Consider the following 21,965-nt stretch of genomic DNA (forward strand, 5'->3'; position numbering starts at 1 on the left):
TTTAAATAATATTTTATTTTTTAATATTTAATTTTTATTATTTGAATAACATTTAAATTGAATAATTCATAAAATTATAATTTATACTGTTACTACATAATTTCATGATGAATTTTGTAAAATAATGATTTATTAATAATCTGAATATTATTAAATCTATTGATTTTTTTTTGTGTTTTGAATAGATATTTTAAATATGTATATAATTTCATTATAACATTTAATAGTTCTGAATTTTTCTTTTTAATTCAAACTTTCTTTAAATAGATATAGATAAAAAGTTGGGGAGTGGAGAAATAGGAATTAGAGATATTTTAGGAGATAATCTTTCTACTAAATTAAAGATAATTTAAGAGATAAACGGGGGTTTGAAATAACTTAGGAGATAAATAGGAATTAGAGACAATTTAGGAAAAAATGGGGAAAATTTGTGCCACTTGACTAAATATTAGAAAAGCAAATCCTATGGTTGCTGGTAGGACTAATTTTAATATATATATATATATAAAGAGATAGGTAGACAGACAGATAGATAGATATATAGATATATAGATATATAGATGATGACAATCCCAGGGTCGTTAATTTTTTTAAGTTAACTATACATCAACAGCTATATTATGTCATTTAAAGCATCACCTCCCACCACTAAACTTTGTAAAAAGATTGGTCCACTTGATATATAGTACACTGCATGTCTGCAGCCTTGTCGATTAAAAATTTATAATATAAAACCATCATTTTATTCAGAATCATTCTAATAAAAAAAAAATAGAAATAAATCTCTCCAGTTGCTTGTGTGACGAGTCCAGTTTCAATGAATCTTTAACTGGAGAGATTTAATACAGAAAAATAGAAATAAATCCCTCCATGTTTGAAAGCATCTCTCAACCCCCAAAAAAAAAAAATCCATGTTTGAAAGCATCTTTGACTTGATAATATATGAACTAACGATTACAAAAATAAATTAATTAAAACGAAAAAAAAATGTAAATTTTCTTTGTTACCCACGCCATAGCAATCGGGGACTAAGCCCACGTGAATACCTTATAAAAAAAACCCACTTGAATATGAATAAATGCCAGTTTTTTTTTTTTTTTAAGCCATGAATAAATGCCAGTTGATTGGTTACCACTTACCACTTGCCACTTACCAAATGTATGATACTGGCTGATCGGTTATCGGGTACGGGGTAACAAGTCGGGCTCCGATCTCTCCATCAGATCCGGTTAAATATGTTACCTTTTTATGTTTTAACCACGATATATGTCGGAGAAGAAAAAAAGATCGTTGCTCTTAATCTCTTATTCCTGTGTCTCATCTGTCAGTCTATTGTCATATCGATTAGTCTCATAAGACCGCCGGTGACGCGAAAAGCGGCCTAGCAACCGTCGCGTTTTCATTCAAAGGAAAAGTAGAAGCTTCAATGGCTGATGTGATTGCCCAATTCCTCAGGGCCAAATTTCTTGAAAGCCTTGAAGAACATGGACAAACCAGATTTGCCCTCCACTCCCAACTTGAACAACTAAAGAGTTTACTTCCGAGTCGATCTTTGTCCACGGACGAACAGGCTAACTTTATCAATATACTTTACGATCTCAATGAAGCATTGACTGAATGCCGTATGCTCTGGAACAATCACAGATATTATCATTCCCTCAAGGCAATCCTACTTGTTCACGAAACTAAAAGGAGATTGGCTGACATCAAGAAAAGGCTCAAGGGATTGAATGGGGGTGCCAGCAGCAGCAGCAGCAGACCAGACGATCAGAACCAAGCAAGAAGACTGTCCGATTGTTCGTGGTCTATCGATGCATCTAAGGTTCATGGCTTTGATGAAAATTTTAGGCAATTGAAGAACTTACTTCTCCAAGAAGGGAGTGATGATGGTGGGTTCAAGGGGGTTGGCATTGTGGGGATGTGCGGCATTGGTAAAACTACGCTTGCGCGATTGATCTTCAACAGTGAGGAAGTAAAAAAGAACTTCTGTCCCAGGCTCTGGATATGCGTATCAGGAAGATCTCCCAAAGAGATTGTGGAGAGGATGTCAGTGGATCTAGGAGTGGAAGATGAGATTATTGAGTCAATTATTAACAGTAATGACCTCCATGGCCTACTTTTCAGTCTTTACCTGCAGTTGGTTGGGAAGAAGTATCTGGTAGTGTTTGATGGCGTCTGGGGCATAGATGAGTGGTACGAACAGTTGCAACTGAATTCCGGGTTGCCTGATCAAGACGATAAATGGGGTGAACATCTCCGGAATGGATTGCCAAAGCAGAGCGGGGGTCGAGTTGTCGTCACAGGTAGACTTAAAGATGCAGTGAAGAGGATGGTTGGTGAGGAAAACTTGCTTTGCCTTTCCACTCTCGATAAGCAGTTTTGCAATTCGATATTCACAGACTCCTCTGAGGAATATGCCGATGATCTCAGTTTGGTGAATATGAAGGCGGAAGTTGCAGAGAAGTCTGCAGGGCTTCCATTAGCTGCGAAGATGATGGGTCAGATTATGAAGAACATTAGAAAAAAAACGAGATGGGAATCCAGACTCAGTAATGCGATCATCCTAGAAAGCGTTGTTTGGTATCTTTGAATTTGACATGTAGTCATCTTAGGGCCTAGGGCCTGCTCGTTTCCTCTTAACTCTTATATCAAGAGGAATCTTTTAATTTTAAGAGAAAATTAAGGAAAGAAAAATTTACCAATATTAATAAACCTCTTAATGTAATTAGTGCATTTTCATATCTCAGATTTAAGAGCAAACCAAGATGCCCTTAGTCTTTTTCTCCACCTTCAATATTCGATCTTTTAGTTGATGAGTGATAAGATTTTCTTTTTTTGTTTTGGGTAAAATATAAAAACCTCTCATCGAGTTTCATTTTAAGAAAAACCTCCCCTGAACTTTTGTAAAATTCAACAAAAACCTCCCTTCTATCACAGGCAGATCGAAAAAATTCCATGATGCATTATATTTTCAAAATATCCATTTTACCCTTATCTAAAATTTTACTAAAATAATTCTGAAACTCATTTACCCTCCTCTTCCTCCTCTCTTTCAATCTCCCACCCCTAAACTCAACTCCATTGAGTCAAAAAGAGAGAGGAAGCATTCAGCCACTGTAAACTCCATGCATCAAGAAGAGAGGAAGTTTTTTTTCTTTAACTCCACCTAACATGAAAGTGTGCTCAGGCATGAGCATGGTGGTAACATGAAAGGGCATTTGCAGTCAGTGATCTCTACTGCTACGAAAACATAGATGACATACAAATCACGTGGCAAAGACATCACACTAATTATACAGCTTGCCATACCGACTGCCATGACCCCGATGCTTCAATCCATGAATACATCCAGAGATTTCCATCTATATCTAGTCCCAAAACTCGAAAACACACCTATAGAGGAATCATTGTGATCTCCAAACAAAGACCACACTGATCTGTATTTTATGTCAAGAAGTTGCAGGGTTCCATTAGAGGTGAGGGTGGCTTAAATAGCTGAAAAACAGGACTCATACCTATCCAATAATTAACATTGCTTTCCCATTTCAGTTTCAACTCACCTGAGACATCCATGGAGAGATTGTAGTAACTTGACACCAGTTTCTGTTAGATTAGCAGCTCAGAGTGTTTGACCAACATATATATTATGGTCTTAAAATATTTGTTCCCTTGAACCTTGTCTCCTCAATGACAAACCTTTGAGCTTCAATATTCAGACCTTCTCCAAATTTCAGAATCATGGTTGCTACGCTCATGGGTCATCTACCGATGTCTCTAATTTTAGCGGTGGATGTATAGAATTCACATATGAACTAGTATAAAATTTTGCCCAATATTCTTCATACTGCATTGCAATTTACATCCATTGATCTATCTAACAAACGAGGAGAAAGTAAAGTTTCTTTTAGAATTACTTTTATCAAATTTTATGTAAAATAAAAGGGTAAAATGGATATTATGAAAAAATAATGCATCGGTGGAACTTTTTTGTCTAAGTCAATGATGGAAGGGAGATTTGTCTCGAGTTTTCCAAAAGTTTAGGGGAAGTTTGTGTTAAAGTGAAATTGAGGAGAGATTTATGATTGTCGAAAACCTCAGGGAGGTTTTTATATTTTACCCTTTTTTTATTTTTGAAAATCGATCAAATTCAATACATCATTGAATTTGTTATTTATTAAAACTAAGTTTATAACAAATAAGGGCAACTTTAGGGCCCTAATATCAATAAAAATTTTAAAAATAAGTTAACTTTTTAAAAATAATACCAATTAAGGGTAAAAATGTTGTTCATCTTATTCCTCTTGCAATCCATTCATCAGCGCCACCGCTGCCCACCTCCAGTAACGGTGCTAGTGGTCATTCCTCTGTCCAACACCGCCACCTCCGCCCACTAACGCTACCTCCGGTAATGTTGTCGAAGGCGGAGGCAGAGGTGGGCGGAGGTGGCAACGTTGGGCAGAAGAATGACCACCAGTGCCGCCGCCGCCACCTCTGCCTCTGCCCACCTCTGGTAGCATTGCATGAGGCGAAGGCGGAGATAGGCGGAAGCACTGCCGGAGGCAGTGGCGGACAGCGGCGCTGATGAATAGATTGCAAGAGGAAGAAGAAGAATAATGTTTTTTCCCTTAATTGATATTATTTTTAAAAAATTAATCTATTTTGAATTTCTTTTTAAATATTACTTTTATTGATATTAGGGCCCAAAAGTTGCCCTTATCTGCTATAATGCCTTATTTATTTTGTAAAAAGCCCGATTAATAAACACTTGCTACATTATGGAAACGGCCAGAATATGGGTAAGACGAATTAGGATGTGATCCCTTCACAAAAAAATTAGGATTTGATCCTCAAAAGACTGTCCTCATAGATATTCTCAATGCACGGTTGTAAATGGGACTGTGTAAACACACTTTTGTGAGATCAAATTCGGCCTCAGAACAAACCATAAGACTTCATAGTGAAGAACCCAATTAGTTTGGCTTATCCAATAAATCCGTATGCAGTTGATAGCGATGTTTTCAACCGGTTGTTGATCTGGTTGGCTGAATTGTTTGAAGTGTCACCCAATTCTCTATTTTCGGGTCTAGTTTTTTCTTTTCTTTTCAATTCTTTTTCTAAACATGGGATTTGATTAAAATTTGTTGATTTGATCAAAACCCATTTGATTTGAGTGGTTGAGCTGTTGATCTACTTGATCATGGATTACGGGTTATGTTCAAACTTTCGGAGTGTCTGTCCTCGTGCAAAGTTCTATATAGTTTTTCGAATCCGTCGGAATGGGGCGGGCAAAATTCAGATACCCGGTCCCGCCGGTAACGGGGCGGGTAAGGGGTATGGTACGTGAGCTCGGGGTCGAGGAGGACCGTAGGACGGTAGGAGGTATGCCCTTGCCCGCCCCCGCCCGTTGTCATTCCGACAAGTTGCAAATATAAAATGACAATGTTAAGTTGTTGACCGGTAAACTGTTCAGTAAAGGATGCCATTGACTTTGACTGATCGACATCTTTGCTATCTGTTCGAAGTGAGGCTGAGGCATCCGAAGGTCCCGAACCAGCTTCGTCGTCGCGACTTGGAGAACTTCGCTGTGCAACCTATCGTTGCACAATACTCTGCAGGTTCATCCTTACTATGCTTTCTATTTATTTTTTCTTGGTTTTACAAAAGATGGAATTGAGTTTGAGACAATGAATATCAAACGCATCAGAGCTGTGAGCTCACACATTTTATTTAATGATCGTTCCTGCGTCCAATATCTTCAGTCATTTTGTGATCTTAACATGTTTGACGAATGGCCATAGAAAGGCGCATTGAGTCAATGGACTGAAAAGTCTACTAATCGATGAGGGACTTAATTACGTATGCATAAACCATGTTGGTCATCAGATGGGAACTCTCTCATGTTACAACCCTTCAAAATTTATCTTTCGTTGGCTCAAAGAATATGAACAATTTGCAGTTTCTTGGTTGTCTGAATATATGATTAAACTAATAATAGACATGGTAGAATTCTCACTATTTACTCAACGAGACCGTTCCCGTTTCACCATCACCCATAAACTGTAGTCTCCTAGATTAGACAGCTGATTTCCATAGATATGGGTCTTCAAAATCAACTCGAGTCGACAGTTGCAACTGTGAGGTTCCAGCCATACCCATACGGGTTGGTTTGTGTAGTCTTCCTGCGAGTTAGTCAAAAAAAGTACTTGCCTAATCAGATCCAGATGTAGTTAAGGCAACCTTGTGCTAATTACCAATTCATGTGGCTAGCATTTCTCTTCCAATGGTCCCAAGAGGAAAGAATGAGTCATTTTATCTTCCATCTTCCAATGGCCTGAATATCTGGGACTTGCACCCCCAGCCTGATGAGGGTACTCGGGGTTCAGGTCAGCGCCGACCTGATTGAAGTGTATTGAACGGGATTGCTTTATTATGATGTATAGAGAAAAGTTATCCTAATTTCATTGATTAGAGCCCTTCTCTACATGACCTGCCTATTTGTTACACGTAGGAAAATGGCATTGCCAATCCAAACTGTTGACTGGATAAGTGGGTAGGGGACCTTGTAGGTTGGTCACTATAGCTTGTTTAGTCCTTAATCGCACTTCAACCTTACATTACCACATTGTATTGGTATTTTACCCAAAGAAATACGCAGTCCTCTATAAGAGAAGGTAGCTTAAAGGAATGAACTAGGCTACTAACTACTTCATTGGCATTGTACCCAAAGAAATATGTAGTCCTCTATAAGAGAAGGTAGCTTATAGGAATGAACTAGGGTACTAACCCTCTATTCATGGGTTAAATTGCAGCACAAAATTCTTGTCACATGTCCAACATAAGCCCTTTTCTGAGAATTTTTTTGATTAAAAAACTACTTCAAAATTTGGCAAAACAATGCTCTATAACTTATCCATTTCACCAGTTCACTTGTATTAAAGAATTTCCTTTAAGCTGCAACGAAAGATCCACCATCCATCAGCCATAAAGGTACAAGTAAACAACAGGCAACCCCTTTTGATGTCACCAAAAAAAAAATCTGCATCAGAATTTAGTTTAATAAACCCCTTGTACATATAATCTACACCACAAACTAGAGTTACGAAGGATTAGACATAGGAGGCAAACTTTCTGAGAGAAAATATCCATCTTCCCCTGTTATGCCCCAAAAGCTGGGTCAACATCCATACAGGATTAGGGTCCTTTAACTTGAAAACCCTATTGTTTTGGGGCATTTTAAATCAGCCTAAGGTGTATAAAGAAAGACCCCAACAAATGTTGTCTAACATGCTTGCCCATTTGCCCAGGCTTCCATTGCATATAAATAACTATCCATCTAAGCAAATTCAAAGGAGTGTAGAGTGTAGACTATGTAGTCCTTTGTATGAAAAGTGTAAAATTGAAACATTGAGACATAAATAAAGTCATAGAACCTTAGAGAGCATGTACATAGAACAAGTCTATGGCCAATCTATATCTATCTTGAGGATAAGAGAGTTCTTTTTTTTTTGGTAAGGGAGGATAAGAGAGTTGATCTTCTCCCTCCCAACCCAAGGTAGTTTTTCAACACCTTTTTTTCCTTCTTTGGAAGATCTTTGTTATATTCCAATTTCCAAGGGATTGAAAGGAATTTTTTGATAAGCAACAGTAAATTTTATTTATATTAATAAGGAAAGCTCCATAGATAAAACTAGGTGGAGAATGATACTACAACATCTTGCATCCTCACCACTTTGTATTCTCACAAATTTCCTCCTGGCCCCGGTACACCCCACAATATGTTCTTCCTTGTGACCCATGCTATGGGACTATGGCTAGAGAATTTTCCGTACTGTTTGCTACTCTGGGAGTCCACCTAAACAAGCAGTTCAGATTGATTTCCAGTTCTCTTACTTATCTCACCAAGAATCTTAAGGTTTAAGAAACTTCTTCCCTTGATGATTTCCACTTTATGACTACTTGAAAGTCCCCTTCTGCTAATATGTTATTCGAGCCAGATGAAAATGCAAATTTTAGCCCTTGTAAGAGGGCAAGAAGCTTTGCTTTGAGGGGATTACCATCACTAGATGGACCGCAGAAGCTTTGTAGAATCGTCATGATCACAAAGTATCTCCAATACCTGATGCTCCAGGATTGCCTAAACAGCAGCCATCAAAATTTAACTTGATTCTTCCTTCATCTAGGACTATCCAATCAATTGATGCTATCTTCTCTGAGAGTAAAGTCCGCAACTGTCTGCCAACCTCACAGTATCACACCATAGCCACCCTTTTGAACTTTCTATTTTGTTAGAGATTAAAAACCTATTCAGGTACCTCACCTAACAGCTTAAGCTTTAAGCTTTTAGGCTGAACAGTTCCTTTACTAGATATCAAAGCCTGTTTGACCAAGTAGTCTAGTGTTCGATCCTTGTCGCCCCCATTACAATTAATCAAATTTCAGCACAAGGTATGGGTGGTCTGTGTTTGTCCATGCTTCAAACCCAATGGGATTCTGCATGAGGGGGTGTGTTAGAGAGTAGAAACCAATTCAAGAACCTCACCTAACAACTTATGCTTTTAGGTTGAACAGTTCCTTTACATATTTAAGTTTATATAGATACTGGCTAAATGGGCCTTAGTTCTTTTCTTTTATTTATTCTATTAGTAGTCTTTATTTCTGAGCCAGTGGGCCTTTGTTATGGGCCTGTTATTTATCTTTTTCATTACATTACTGAGTTAGACGCCCTACTAAGGGCATCCTTGTAATTGTACCCTAATTGTAATTAACTCTAATAAAATACAATTAAGTGACTGAAGAGAGGAACGATCAGCTCTCTTCTTTCTTCCTCTTTCATCCACTCTCTTCTTTCTTCTTCTGAACTTCTCCTTATTTCTTCATTTTCTTTATTTTCTTTTGATTTAATTTCAGATCCATTTCTGGTGTGATTTACAACTGTTTCCATTCAGAATTCTTGCCTGTACATTATGTCATATGTATGATTTTAAATCTTGGAATTTAAATTCTCCAGGACTACCCTATTAGCAGCTATCTACTGTCTTCTGAGAGTAAAGTCTACAACTGCCAAACTTGCAGTATCTCATCCATAGTTACCCCATTGAAATTTCTATTTTAGTTTCCATTCAGAATTCTGCATGTATATTGGTGGTGGTTATGGGCTAGGACAGGCTTAGCGCCTATAATAAGGGGCACAGCCCAGGTCTAGCCCTACATGGGCCCAGGCTGGGTTTAACTATGTTATATTTAATGTATAATTATTTATAATGTGCATAAAATTTAGTATCTACCTATCTAGGTCTGGAGCTTAAATCCTGAACTTTGGACCATTTAATATGACAAAGCGATTTTCTTCCCTTGGTCTTTTGAACTACAAGGGCCCAGATGATCTTAACAACATTTTATAGCTAAAATTGAGCTTTGGTTTTTCTCATTAGGTCAGGTTTTGGAGGTTTTCCAATATTTGAATTTGGAATAACAAAAAGGTGTAGACTATGTTATGTGGTGAAGAAATATATCTAGTACTGGAACAATTAACATATGAGACCACTAAAACAGTTACACTTAAAGGGATGGAAGGAATAGGGAAAACATGGATGGCACAATGCATAATGAGATATGCAGAAAAGGAGAACCTTTTTGACATCATTATTTGGATTAACGTGGGTGGAAGTTGTGGTAGATTAAGGTTGATAGAGAAGATTGCAGAGAATTTGTCATTAACATCCATAAGCAGAGAAGATGAAGACAACAGTGTGGAAAAATTGGCACAAAAGATCGCTAAATCACTTGAGAGAAAGAAGTATTTGCTGATTTTGGATGATATAGACTGGCCTGTTCATAATCTCTTTGATCAATTGGGAATCCCATACCCAGATCACCAAAATGGATCGAAGATTTTGGTCACTACAACTTGCTCTAATGATGATTCAGGAGTTCTCTTTGATGGATTGACATATGCTGACCAAAAAAATGGTTCCAATGGAATTGGCATACCTGTTCATACCCCAAAAAATGATGGAAATGTGGTTAATTGGACACACCATTTGCAGCCCCTGTCCTTTAATGATACATTGTGCTTGTTCCATGAAAAGAACATTGACAGCAACAAAGCTGAGAATTATGTGCAATTATGCAAGTGTGTACCTTTGGCAATTGTTGTTATATCAAGAATCCTGAGAGGTCTAAAAGGCACATTGACATTGAATGATGCATTTCTTACAGGAAGCAGCATTTCCTACTCACAATTATTTGAATTGGGTTACCAGATGCTGCCAAGTGATTTTGTAAAAGACTGCTTCTTGTATTATGCAATGCTCATTCCTGAGGGCTATTTTATACGTTCTGATGTGTTGGTAACATACTGGATAATGGAAGGTCTTCTTCATAGATTTGATCGGTTGGAGGAAGCTTACAAAGAAGGACATAATGCACTCAAGGTGCTTGTAGATTCTGGCATGGTTCAAAGAAGGGATGATAATGATGACCATGTCAGCATGCATCGCATTGCAAGAAAAGTAGCTCTATGTATCATCAAGAGAGAACATGGTGCAGCCATGGGTAGAATTGGTCTGGATTTAACTGAGCCACTGCAAGATGTCACGTGGAAAGATTTTGAGAAATTTGTATTACTGGACAGTGGTCGAGAACTTCCCATGATCTTCTCTTTGCTTCTGAAAGGATACAGTAATCATCTTGTAAGGGGAAACCCAGATGTATTCTTCCAGGAAAAGCAAGGCCTTCATTTTCTAGCCCTCTTCCACATGCAAACAAAATCTCTTCCATCTTCCCTTTCCAGCTTGCAGCAAATTTGTGTGCTTAAATTGAGAGAATGTGATTCTCTTCAGGATGTGAATCATATCCAAGGGCTCCAAGCATTAGTGGTACTTGACCTTTCAGGTGCGAAGGCCTTGATGGAAATCCAAGATGATTCCTTTGACAACATGAATTACATCAAAGTGCTTGATCTTTCTGAAACCAAGCTTAAACGGTTACCACAATCCCTCTCCAATCTCATTGACCTCCGTCGGCTTTTTCTAAGGGGGTGTTCATGCTTAGAAACATTTCCAAATCTTGAACCACTTGGAAAATTAGAGGTGCTTGACCTTTCGGGTGCTAGGAATTTAAATGAAGTTGGGGATGACACCACTTTTAAGCATGTGAGGCACCTTCAAATACTCAACCTCTCTGGAACTGCAATTCAACAGCTACCATCTCTCTCCCAGCTTTGTCAGCTTCAGCAACTAATTTTGACAGGTTGTTCAAACTTGTCAATACTTCCCTATATGCAGGTTCTTACAGCGCTCAAGGTATTAATCTTTCGGGTGCTACTACTCTGAGCAGTGTCCAATCTCTCAACTGTTTGCAAAACCTTGAGATACTAGGCCTTTGTAAAACCCTGGTTGAATGTCTACCATTGCTTCCTAGCATGCTTCGTCAGCTCATCCTAAGAGATTGTTCAAAACTCAGATTATTTCCAAATCTTGAACCACTTGGAAAATTAGAGGTGCTCGACCTTTCGGGGGCTATAAATTTAAATGAAGTTGGGGATGACGCCATTTTTAAGCATGTGAGTCACCTTCAAATACTCAAACTTTCCGGAACTGCAATTCAACAGCTACCATCTCTTTCCCAGCTTGGTTGGCTTCAGAAACTCATTTTGACAGGTTGTTCAAGCTTGTCAATACTTCCCGACACGCAGGATCTTACAGCAATCAAGGTACTTAATCTTTCGGGTGCTACTACTCTGAGAAGTGTCCAATCTCTTGACTGTTTGCAAAACCTTGAGATACTAGACCTCTCTGGCACCCTAGTTGAATGTCTACCATTGCTTCCTAGCATCCTTCGTCAGCTCATCCTAAGAAAATGTTCAAACCTCAGATCATTTTTAAATCTTGAACCGCTTACAAAATTAGAGGTACTTGACCTTTCAGGTGCTAGATATTTAAATGAAGTTGGGGATGGCACCACTTTTAATCATGTGAGGCACCTTCAAATTGCAACTTTGCCATCTTTTTCCAACCCTGGGATCCTCAGAAAGCTGTTATTACATAATTGTTCACTGGCAACTTTGCCAAATCTAAAAGAATTTACCAAACTTGAGCACCTTGATCTTTCAAATAATAGTGGTATAGAGAAAATAGAAGAGGAACTCTTCAATTATTTGCAACAACTTCAAATACTCAACCTTTCTGGCACATCAGTTCAAAGCATACTAGACATTTCCAAACTTACCAACCTTGAGATGCTTGATCTTTCAGGCACCAAGATTACAAAATTCCCTTATCAAATCTCAGGATTAACTTGTCTAAAGAGACTCAATCTATCGGACTTGAACCTAGATGATGCTTGGAGAGAGAGTAGTGTATGGTTACCTGAAGAGGTAAAATGGGATGAAAGCATCTTACCAACTGGAACTCCTTGCATATCTGTAAACAATGTTTACTCTTTACAGTTTTTAAAGAGAAGAGCAAAAGGCCTCCAACAATTTGATTTATCTGTTTGTGCTAGCAAAGAACAAAATGGATATAAAGATCAAGATTTCCGAAGAAGCAATTTTCGCAACATCTACTACAAGAACAGAGGTTCTCATTGTCCTCCAAACCGAATACTAGAACTCATTGGAATTCATGGTTTTTGCAATGTCCTAGAGAAGATCCAGGAGATCCTTAATATCACAGAGCATTTATCTCTAAAGAACAGTACCTTCATCACACGTTTATCAGATTTGGGTTCTAAGAACATCCAGTCAATTAAGGAATGTTGGATAGAGAGATGCCATAAAATGGATTGTGTTGTTGGTAGAGAAGATGATGCTGCTGGTTTTGGAAGCTTGCAGAAACTATGGGTCTGTAATGTTGCTAACTTAAGGAGCATAAGCAGAGGAAATGTACAGCCATGGAAGTTCAAATGCTTGAAACATTTGAACTTAGACTTCTGTCCAAGTCTTGTTACTCTCTTCTCATCAGCGTTGCAGTTACAGAATCTTGAATTGCTCCAAATTAAGTTCTGTGATAAATTGGAATATATATTTGGAGAAACTGTTTCTTATGAATACGGACTTCCAAGTTTGAAACATCTGCATGTAGACTGCTGTCCAAGTCTTGTCACTCTCTTCTCATCTGCATTGCATTTACAGAATCTTGAATCGCTTCAAATTAAGTTCTGTGATAAATTGGAATATATATTTGGAGAAACTGTTTCTTATGAATACGGACTTCCAAGTTTGAAACATCTGCATGTAGACTGCTGTCCAAGTCTTGTCACTCTCTTCTCATCTGCATTGCATTTACAGAATCTTGAATCGCTTCAAATTAAGTTCTGTGATAAATTGGAATATATATTCAGAGAAACAGTTTCTGGTGAACGTGGACTTCCAAGTTTATGTAAACTGCGTCTTTGGGAGCTACCACTATTGAAGAGCATCTGTGATGGAGTTTTGCCATCTCTACTTACCCTTGAAGTAAGAGGATGTCCAAAGCTGAAGAAACCCACTCCCGGAAGATAAGGCCTGCTATTGCTCTAAGAGCCTTTGTTCCTTCTTAAATCCAAATGCAGGTGTGCCATCTTTATTGCATTGTTTAGTTACATTAATTCTTCATTTTCACTGTTGGATATCTTTTTTTTATCCAAAATGTTCTCCTCATTATCTTTTTATTTGCTGCAGAAGTCCTCAGTCATGTGAGGTGATTGTCTCTATCACAGGTTTCATTTGCATTGAGATGATCTTTGCATGGTTTATCAATTCTAACCTTCCAATACCATGAACAACAAAGAAAACAAAATCCCGGATTTTCTCAAAGGACCTTAACCTTCTCTGACTATGGTGTGCTATCACTAATCTTCGTTTTAACTTCTCTTACATCTCTTTTCAATGTAGAATTTTTTCGTCTCTTTAATCTGTATGGATATCTTTCTGTCAATTCGTTTATGTCAGAGTAACTTCACTGCACGGGGTTGAAAATACTTCAGATCTACATATTTTGGCAAAAATACTTCAGATCTTGCATTAAAAAGGAAGAATGCATTTTTTCATTTAATCCTTCAATAATTAATAGATCTACATGTTTTGGTGTTTGAGATGCAAAGACATGTTGATTGGTTGTTGTATCTGTGATTTTTTTCTTATATTAGTAGATCCATGGATATATTTGATAATCTACAAAAATAAAAATAATACAGAATAGTTAGTAATTAAAATTTATGATTTGCATATGGTATTATATGTATCTTAGAAATCATGATAGATCTGATATATTTTGTAATTAATATTAAGTTTTTATAAGTTACTAATTAATAATTTAACTTACAATGAATAACAACATATTTTTAATTATGGAAATAAAAATTATTATTTATAAAGTTAAGGGGTCATTACTTGGTTTAATGGTAAAATCTCAGGTCGGCAAGTGTGAGAATGCAAATTTATGCAAATTCATGTTTGAGTGTAATTACTTTGTGCCAAAAAATGCCAAAGGTTACGATCATATCCAGTTACCCCTTTCAAGACTGTAAATAGCTAACCAACATTGTGTAATGACCTTTTTCTATACAAAAATAAAAAAATAGAATAATTGATTTAGTAATTAAAATTTTATAATATACCCACCCTTTTTACATACATGACACACCCACCCAGTACTTAAGGCTGCGTTTGGAAATGATGCAAATAAGTGTGAATGCAAAATGTAGAGTGTAAAACGGTCCATATAAATTGCAAAATTTGTTAGTTTTGCACCCACAAATTTACCTTCTTACCAAATAGACTTTTAGCTATAATGGATGCAATCACAAATTCCAATAAAGCATATGCCTTTTTTTATCAAAAGCCCACTTGAATGCAAATTTACTTCTTTTTTAGTGATGTACTTTTACATTTTATTATCAATGTAAATATGCATTAGAAAATGTGTTTTTTGTCATTTATTAATGCATAAATGTAATGTTGCCAAATATTGGCAAAAGTGAACCAAAGTACAAATTTATCCTGAAATGGGATTTACACTCTATTTGCATTATTTCCGAACTGAACTAAACTGATTATGTTGGTTTTGATTCTATGACTTTGCCTTGATTAATAATTGGATCACATATTCAAGTTTGAAATGCAAGGATATGTTGATTTCTTGTTAGGCTTGTGATGTGAATAGGGCTGTCAATGTGTTGGTTTTGTCCAATTGTCCGAACTTTGGTTTTGATTGTATGACTTTGTCTTGGTTAATAATTGGATCACTTTTAGTTCGAGCTTATCTTGAATTGAGTCAGACCCGAACCAATTGTTTTATTAAACATATATGGTTTTCTTATTTTTTATACTTTTTATTATATTTTATATTTGAAATGATAAATTTGATAAATAATATATAAGATAAACCCGATTGACAATTGTTATATTAAATTTAAATTATTAATTAAATGAACAAATATAGCTTTCAATATGAACCCGATAGACAATATTATGATTTTCAGAACTTTGTATGTATGATCAAAATAGTATCGATGTAAATTCCTTTTTAAATCTAATGAACGTTTGACTTGTGCTGGCTAAAAAAAAAAAAAAGAAAAAAAAAACACCGCAATGCTTTGGCAGTCACCTAGGCATTCCCTAGTCATGTAGCTTTGCCTTGGTGCCTTTGACAACTATACCTCAGCTGGATGAGTTGTTACTTCGCCCATTAACCAATTTCACAATTTCCTATTTTAGGTGTTATATTGAAGACAAAATTATTCAAAAATGCTTTCATATGAAAGAAACAAAATTTCTTGATTTAAAAGTGGCATTCCCTTGGTCCCGTCCAAAGTTCATATCATAATATAAGAAAACCAAATAACCATGTACCCTATCTTCAATACGGGTTGTGGCTAGGGTGTCAATGGGACCTGATTTGGTCCAATCCAATCCGATCCAACATGCAAATGGGCCTTAATCAATCTGGTCCGAACCCATACAAATCTAGTCTAAACTGGTCAAATTGAAACGAAAATAATCGGATTGGGTCCAATCTGGTCCGAACTGATTGAAATAACAGAAATCACAAAAAAAAATGTAGAAAAACATAAAAATACAGGAAAATATCATATATTTCATAAAAGTATGAAAATTTATGAAAAAATAAAAATGATAGGAAAACAACAAAATTGTGAAAGACAGAATAACAGAAATTGAAGAAATAATACAAAACTTTGCAACAATTATAGAAAAATAAAAACAATTTGAAAAACTTATAAAACATTTGCAATCAATTTTACGGTTTTCAAAGTTAGAACCCATACCAATTTTTCTAGATCAAACCTTTATTCCTGAAACCAATCTGAAAATTTGAGTGCAATAGAAATTCCAAAAGAAAATAAAAACAAGAAACAAAAATCAAATCTGCGCAGAAATAAACTGGTTGATGGAAGGGTTTAAACTTTTCATTGAAAATGAATGCAGAGCACAAGCAAACTAAAAATAAATAAATAAAATCAGAGGAAATAGATAAAGGAAAATTTAAAGGCACGCCTACTTAATAACTCCCACCATCATGATTGCAGCTGTGATGATATACCTTAGTAGGTTCGGTGGTTCTACCTCTGAGAGCCTCATATGCTGCAATACTTGTGAAATAAACACGATGAATTAAATTATTATTACTCTGGTCCTAAAATTCTGCTTGGCAGGCACTAAAATAAAAAAAAAAAAAGGTGAATGACTGTTCAATACTCCCTAAGAATTCTTAGTCCCATAATACAGTTGGAGTAAGTGTCAACTTAGAATTGATGCTAATATATGGGCAATTATTGGAGTTTTAGGGTGGGGGTGTTTGTCATTTTAAGTTGTGTAGGGTTACAGTGGAATTCAGAATGTGACAAGATATGGGGAGATGTTCCCAATGCACAAAGGTAGTGTGTTGTGAGTAGACATGGGTGAAATTCTTGTGGGTAGGAGATCTGGAATCGAATACGACAAGCCATGCCTTGCAATTCGCTTTCTCACAAATATTTAGTTGATTGTGGCAGGGATCTCTCAACAGCTGCCGTTGGTCCCATGGAGAGATGGGTATGATCTTTCAGTTTCAGGCTAGATCTTGTTGATACAGTTTGGGTCCAAGTGAAAAGTCTGGAAGATCACATTCTATTCATCACTCCAGCATCATGTCTCCATGCTTCAGTCGGTGTTCTTCTACTGCGGATCTTTATGACATGAGAATATCTATATTGAAGTTGGATTGAGCCCCACACCACTGATGATAAGATTAATCTTACAATCCATTTGTCTCACATTGGTAGTATGGGATGCTAATTAGAGATATCCCACATTGATGGTATGGGATGTTGTTGTGGGGTATGTATGTTGGATTCCCTCCCTCTACCAACTAGCTTTTAAGGGCAAGTTCTCTTAAGGCATGTATCAATTAATTAACTTATTTAAACTCCATAAATGACATTAGGCATGATAGCTAGTTACAAAGGTGTTTCTTCTTCTTCTTCTTCTTCTTGTCTGTGTGTAAATTTACAAAATCACCGGGCTGGGCTGTGTCGGACCAGGTTTTTTGGACCAAAATTTTTAACATCAGGATTCTAACCTGCATTATTATGATTATGTGTGCTGATTGATGCTGGTCTGGGCCGAGTAGAGCCTCGATGAAAATCTTGTATTCAGATCCAGAAATTTCCAGGCCAGCCAATGAGGACTCTGTTAGACAGTTGTATTCCCTTAGCACCAATCAGATTGATGTACTTATGACATTTATTGTAAATTAATAAAGTACACATTTGATTCATGTAATAGTGGTGTGTTTCTGTGTAATACCCTTAAACTGGACGCATAATGGGACTCGTGTTAGTTTAGAATATTCACAGTTGTTGGATAAGTCTGGGGAGATTTATCCTGCTAAGGCTGACACTGATGTGCCGCCAAGTGTTGGGGTGGCCTGTCTCAGCTGCCAAGGTGAGACCCGAGGTACATGCAGTGTAGGTTTACTTGAAACCCTGAACTGGACCAGATTTCCAGTATTGCCCTGGACCTTGGAGATTAGTGGGAAAAACTGGAAAGTTACACTTGATCCCTAAACTCGATTATGATACTACACTAGGTGTCGGATTGGGCTGTCTTTGATATGCCAATCAGTGAGATCCTTAGAGGGGGTCAAAACCTGGGTATGTTGGGACAGACCGAGAATTCATCTGAGTGGGTGATCATAGTGACATGATCAGCACCTTTGTCAGACAAAGGTAATGATCGGGGATGCACTCTCTCTGATGGAAACCAAGACTGTCGGCAGCCGATTTCAATCGTTGAAAATTGTTTTGCAAAATATATTTTATATACAAATATATATATATATATATATATATATATATATATATATATATATATATATATTACGGTTTCAAATTGTTTGCATAAGGTTTTAATTCCCGGGATCCATGTGAGTAGAGAGTGCAACACTGTTCCTTGCAGTCGAGGGAGAGGTCATCTCTTGTCGAGCAGTGTTTGGTCATTATGAGCTGAGAGGTTAAGTGTAATACCATTGAAGGTAATACCTGATGGGCTAATCTTTCATCTGCCCACAGTCCCTGGGTGTTACAAGGTGGTTTGGCCCAGGGACCACTTAGTGTAAGTGTTGGGCCCATAGAGTCCATGTGATGGGCTCAAGGGTTCATTGGGCTTTCTAGTGAATTCGGTCAGATCTTGTAACAAAGGCTGGGCCGAACCCTTGTAGTTGATGTGTAGATCAATGCTTGAGTCCCACGCCATACAAGGAAGCCCAACTGAGTAGTGGTTTGGAAGGTTAAGTGATCACATATACTTATTGGGCCTAAAGCCCATTTCGAACTGGGCTAATTTGATCAGTTAAATAAGGGGCAGATATGAGATTAGATTAGCAGATCGGATAGGGTCTTACCCTATCCACTCAGAGAGTCCAGATCAGAATACAGATTCAGATATGGAAACCTCCTAATGAGATTAGGAGAGGGCTGATCTAATATGCAAATAAGATAAGGGTCTATCCTTATTATTTAAAGGGAATTTAGATCCAAATATGATTTGGATCAGAAACTCCTAATAGGATTAGGAGCTGATCCCTTTAAGGTTATAAAATGAGGAAGGGGCAGCAACCTTTAAGAAGATCAATTTCTCACCTATAGATAAGAGATTACAGAAGAGAGAAAACAACTTCTAGTAAGATTGCACTGATTTCTCCCTGCCGTCATCGCCATTGCCAATGCATCTCCACGACAGTAGATTATGCTCCATCCTACACTGTTGATTATGCTCCATCCTACACTGTGCCATCTTCAGTGGGAGCAGTCTTTGGTTCCTACCTTGGGTGTGAACACCTCCATTGGGAGATGTTGTTTCTCCATATCAGGTATATCACTCTGATGTTTCTGTTTTCAGATCTGGTTCGATTTAGGATTCAAGATTGATCATTGAAAATGCAGATTTTCTAAAACAGGGAATGCGATTCCCAGATGAGGGGAGAGGAAATTTTTGAAATTTCGCCTAACCTACCTACAGGGTTCAGCTATCCATATGATGGATCTCTTGTTCATTCAGTCGTATTAGAGCCATGGTTCAAGTCTTGTACTGAATTAATCCAGATCTGAACCTGCACAAATGGGCAGAAGGCGTTCTACCCGATTTGCGCAGTTAGTTCTGGAAAATTGTTTCCCAGATAAAGGGCGATTGATCTGAAATTAATTTTTATGAATCTGGAATTTTATTCAGGATTGTTCTTTATAATTTTCTTGATTTATGGGTTGTTTGTACAAGTGGAGATCGAATTCTTGATTGGCGCAGTGAACCTGTGACTTGTAGTTTCTTGATTTATTCATTACATTTGGTCTGTAAAATAATTTTTATTTTTATTTTTAGACTGAATGTATAGGATTTGGTCTGATGTAATATTAATAGAATTTTAGGGTTTCTATTTTATTAATTTTGGATCAAAGATGGAGGTGCAGGAAGGAGATTTCGCAGATGGAAAAATCGCTATCTATGATTTGTAGTTTGTGAAACTGCATACTGAGGTCTAACCTCTGTTTTGCAGGATGGAATGTGCAAACAACCCTCTTTGACTGATTCTTGCTTTTCTTTAATCAGTATTAATTTCAGATCTTTTTCTTGGATTAAATCTTTAATTAAAGATCAAACCCTGGATCCATTCGAACCAGATTAGTCCAAACTGGTTGGACCGAATCTAGGGTTCGATCAAAGCTGATTATCAGCCCTAATTTCCCATTAATGAGCCAAAGGATTGATAATTAATTAAGAGTTTAATTTGGTGCAACCTGTAAGGCCCAATTTTAAATTGTTAAAACTGCTAAAAGTCCACTTTTGTAGGAAAAGCTATATGGGCTGAATTGCTTAACCCTAATTCGGCCCATATACCTAGATAATGTTAATTGTTAATGTTATGGATTAAAATGTGCTTTAATTATGGGCTTTACGGATATTTAATTAATTGGATCAATTTATCCCTGCATGTGATGTATGGATGTGTAATGTGCAACGTTCATGGGCCATAAGTACTTGGCCCATGCAAATTCGACAGTGGCTCTTGCGCACACCATGGCTGAATGAACATCATTGCCATGGTGTCCCTAAAGTCATTGGATGATCTCTCTCAGTGGTGGGCCCCACACCTCTTGAAGAGGATATGTGTGGAACCCTAGCCGATTAGGGCTCATCTAAATCTAGCTTTATGAAAGTCAGTGGGAGCCACTTTGGTTTGACCTAAATTAAGCTAGGGCGTGATTGTTGTTCCCTCCAACAATATGAGTGCATGTGATAGGGAGATTCATATGATGAACTCTCTAAAGGACTTCCATCATTAGCATGAAGATGGGTCATTCAGTAATGAGGAAACACACTAGAAAATGGGTTATCCATTTGCTGTTGGATTTGTTTGAGTGTTTCATAAGATAATAGGAGCGTCATAGACCGATGTGGGAGGGGCTTCACCAGAAAATGGGAACTCTCTCACGGTACCTTGGCGCTCATGAATATGATGGGTGAGCACTCACTAGACAGAAGGGTTTAACCTAAAATGGCTATGAACCTTGTCTGACAGAGGCCAAAGGGAAAGTTCATATGATAAGTGGATATGATCCTTCGCAGAAAGATGGTGGGGTTATGCAGCTAAAACAGTTGGCTCCATGCACCCTATGTGATTTTCCACATTTCTAGAGACAAGTCATTGTCTCCGTCACTAAGATAGGAGGGAAATCTTAGAGATTAACAAATGAGAATGGAACATAGATTAAAAGCCATATCTATGTAATGAACATGAATCAAATTAGGTTGTGGACTAATGTTTGCTCTTTTATCAGAAAATGGCAAACAAATAATTTGCAAAGCTTCTTGACGACAACAAGCTTAAGGGACCAAACTATGCCGACTGGTACCGTAACCTTATGCTGGTCTTGACCTCTGAAAAACTGGATAAGGTGGTTAAGAATCCTGCCCCAAATCGTCCGGGAGATAGGGCTTCTAAGGTCCGGAGAAGAGAATACCAAGAATGGGAGGAGAAAAACTCCCTGGTCCGCTGCTACATCATTGCCTCGTTGGATAATCCAATACAGAGGCAGTTCGATCAGATCGAACTTGCTAATGACATATTGGACAGTCTCAAGACAATGTATGAAGAGCAGAACCGTTCTACTCGGCAGAAGGTCTTGAAGCAGTTCATAACCGCGCAAATGTCCAAGGGCCAACAAGTTCACGACCATTGTCTTCAGATGATGGGTTATATTAACAAACCGGAGGCTCTTGGATCCGGACTGGATCTGATAACCCAGATAGATGTTATTCTCAACTCTTTGCCTCCATCCTTCAATCCATTCATTATGAATTACAACATGAACAAGCTGAATGTCAGTTTGTAGCAACTCATCAATATGTTGTAGAGGGCCGAAGAATTGATTAAGAAGAATGAGCTCATTGCCATGCTTGTTGAATCATGCAAATCGGGCAAGAAGAGGAG

The 21,965-nt window shown here is 37.4% G+C and overlaps 2 protein-coding genes across 9 annotated transcripts; both read left to right on the plus strand.

The window, feature by feature from the left end:
• Positions 1 to 1,426: 1,426 nt before the first annotated feature.
• On the plus strand, positions 1,427 to 2,590 carry LOC148878235 (putative disease resistance protein At5g45490). The gene has a single exon (XM_088972072.1). The coding sequence runs from the start codon at positions 1,427 to 1,429 to the stop codon at positions 2,588 to 2,590; it is 1,164 nt and encodes a 387-aa protein (XP_088828198.1).
• Positions 2,591 to 5,032: 2,442 nt separating this feature from the next.
• LOC148878236 (putative disease resistance protein At4g19050) lies at positions 5,033 to 14,081 on the plus strand. Of its 8 annotated transcripts, none has more exons than XR_016101087.1 (3): positions 5,054 to 5,615; positions 13,289 to 13,551; positions 13,664 to 14,081. XR_016101087.1 is itself a non-coding variant. In XM_088951389.1 (2 exons), the coding sequence occupies exon 2, from the start codon at positions 9,489 to 9,491 to the stop codon at positions 11,331 to 11,333; it is 1,845 nt and encodes a 614-aa protein (XP_088807515.1). In that variant the 5' UTR covers positions 5,033 to 5,615; positions 9,432 to 9,488; the 3' UTR covers positions 11,334 to 11,343. The 8 variants fall into 8 exon arrangements, 1 of the variants encoding a protein (XP_088807515.1); XR_016101088.1 differs by having other exon boundaries at positions 5,055 to 5,615; positions 13,350 to 13,551; XR_016101083.1 differs by having other exon boundaries at positions 5,068 to 5,615; positions 13,661 to 14,081.
• The last annotated feature ends 7,884 nt before the right edge of the window (positions 14,082 to 21,965 follow it).

The sequence above is a fragment of the Nelumbo lutea genome, chromosome 1 (genome assembly GCF_056320005.1).
Source record: "Nelumbo lutea isolate HS-2025 chromosome 1, American lotus-T2T, whole genome shotgun sequence".
In the NCBI taxonomy this organism is placed as follows: Eukaryota; Viridiplantae; Streptophyta; class Magnoliopsida; order Proteales; family Nelumbonaceae; genus Nelumbo; species Nelumbo lutea.

Bases quoted from the DNA above. Each gene is read 5' to 3' on its own strand.
- LOC148878235 (XM_088972072.1), top strand. From the start codon at position 1,427: ATGGCTGATGTGATTGCCCAATTCCTCAGGGCCAAATTTCTTGAAAGC.
- LOC148878236 (XM_088951389.1), top strand. From the start codon at position 9,489: ATGTTATGTGGTGAAGAAATATATCTAGTACTGGAACAATTAACATAT.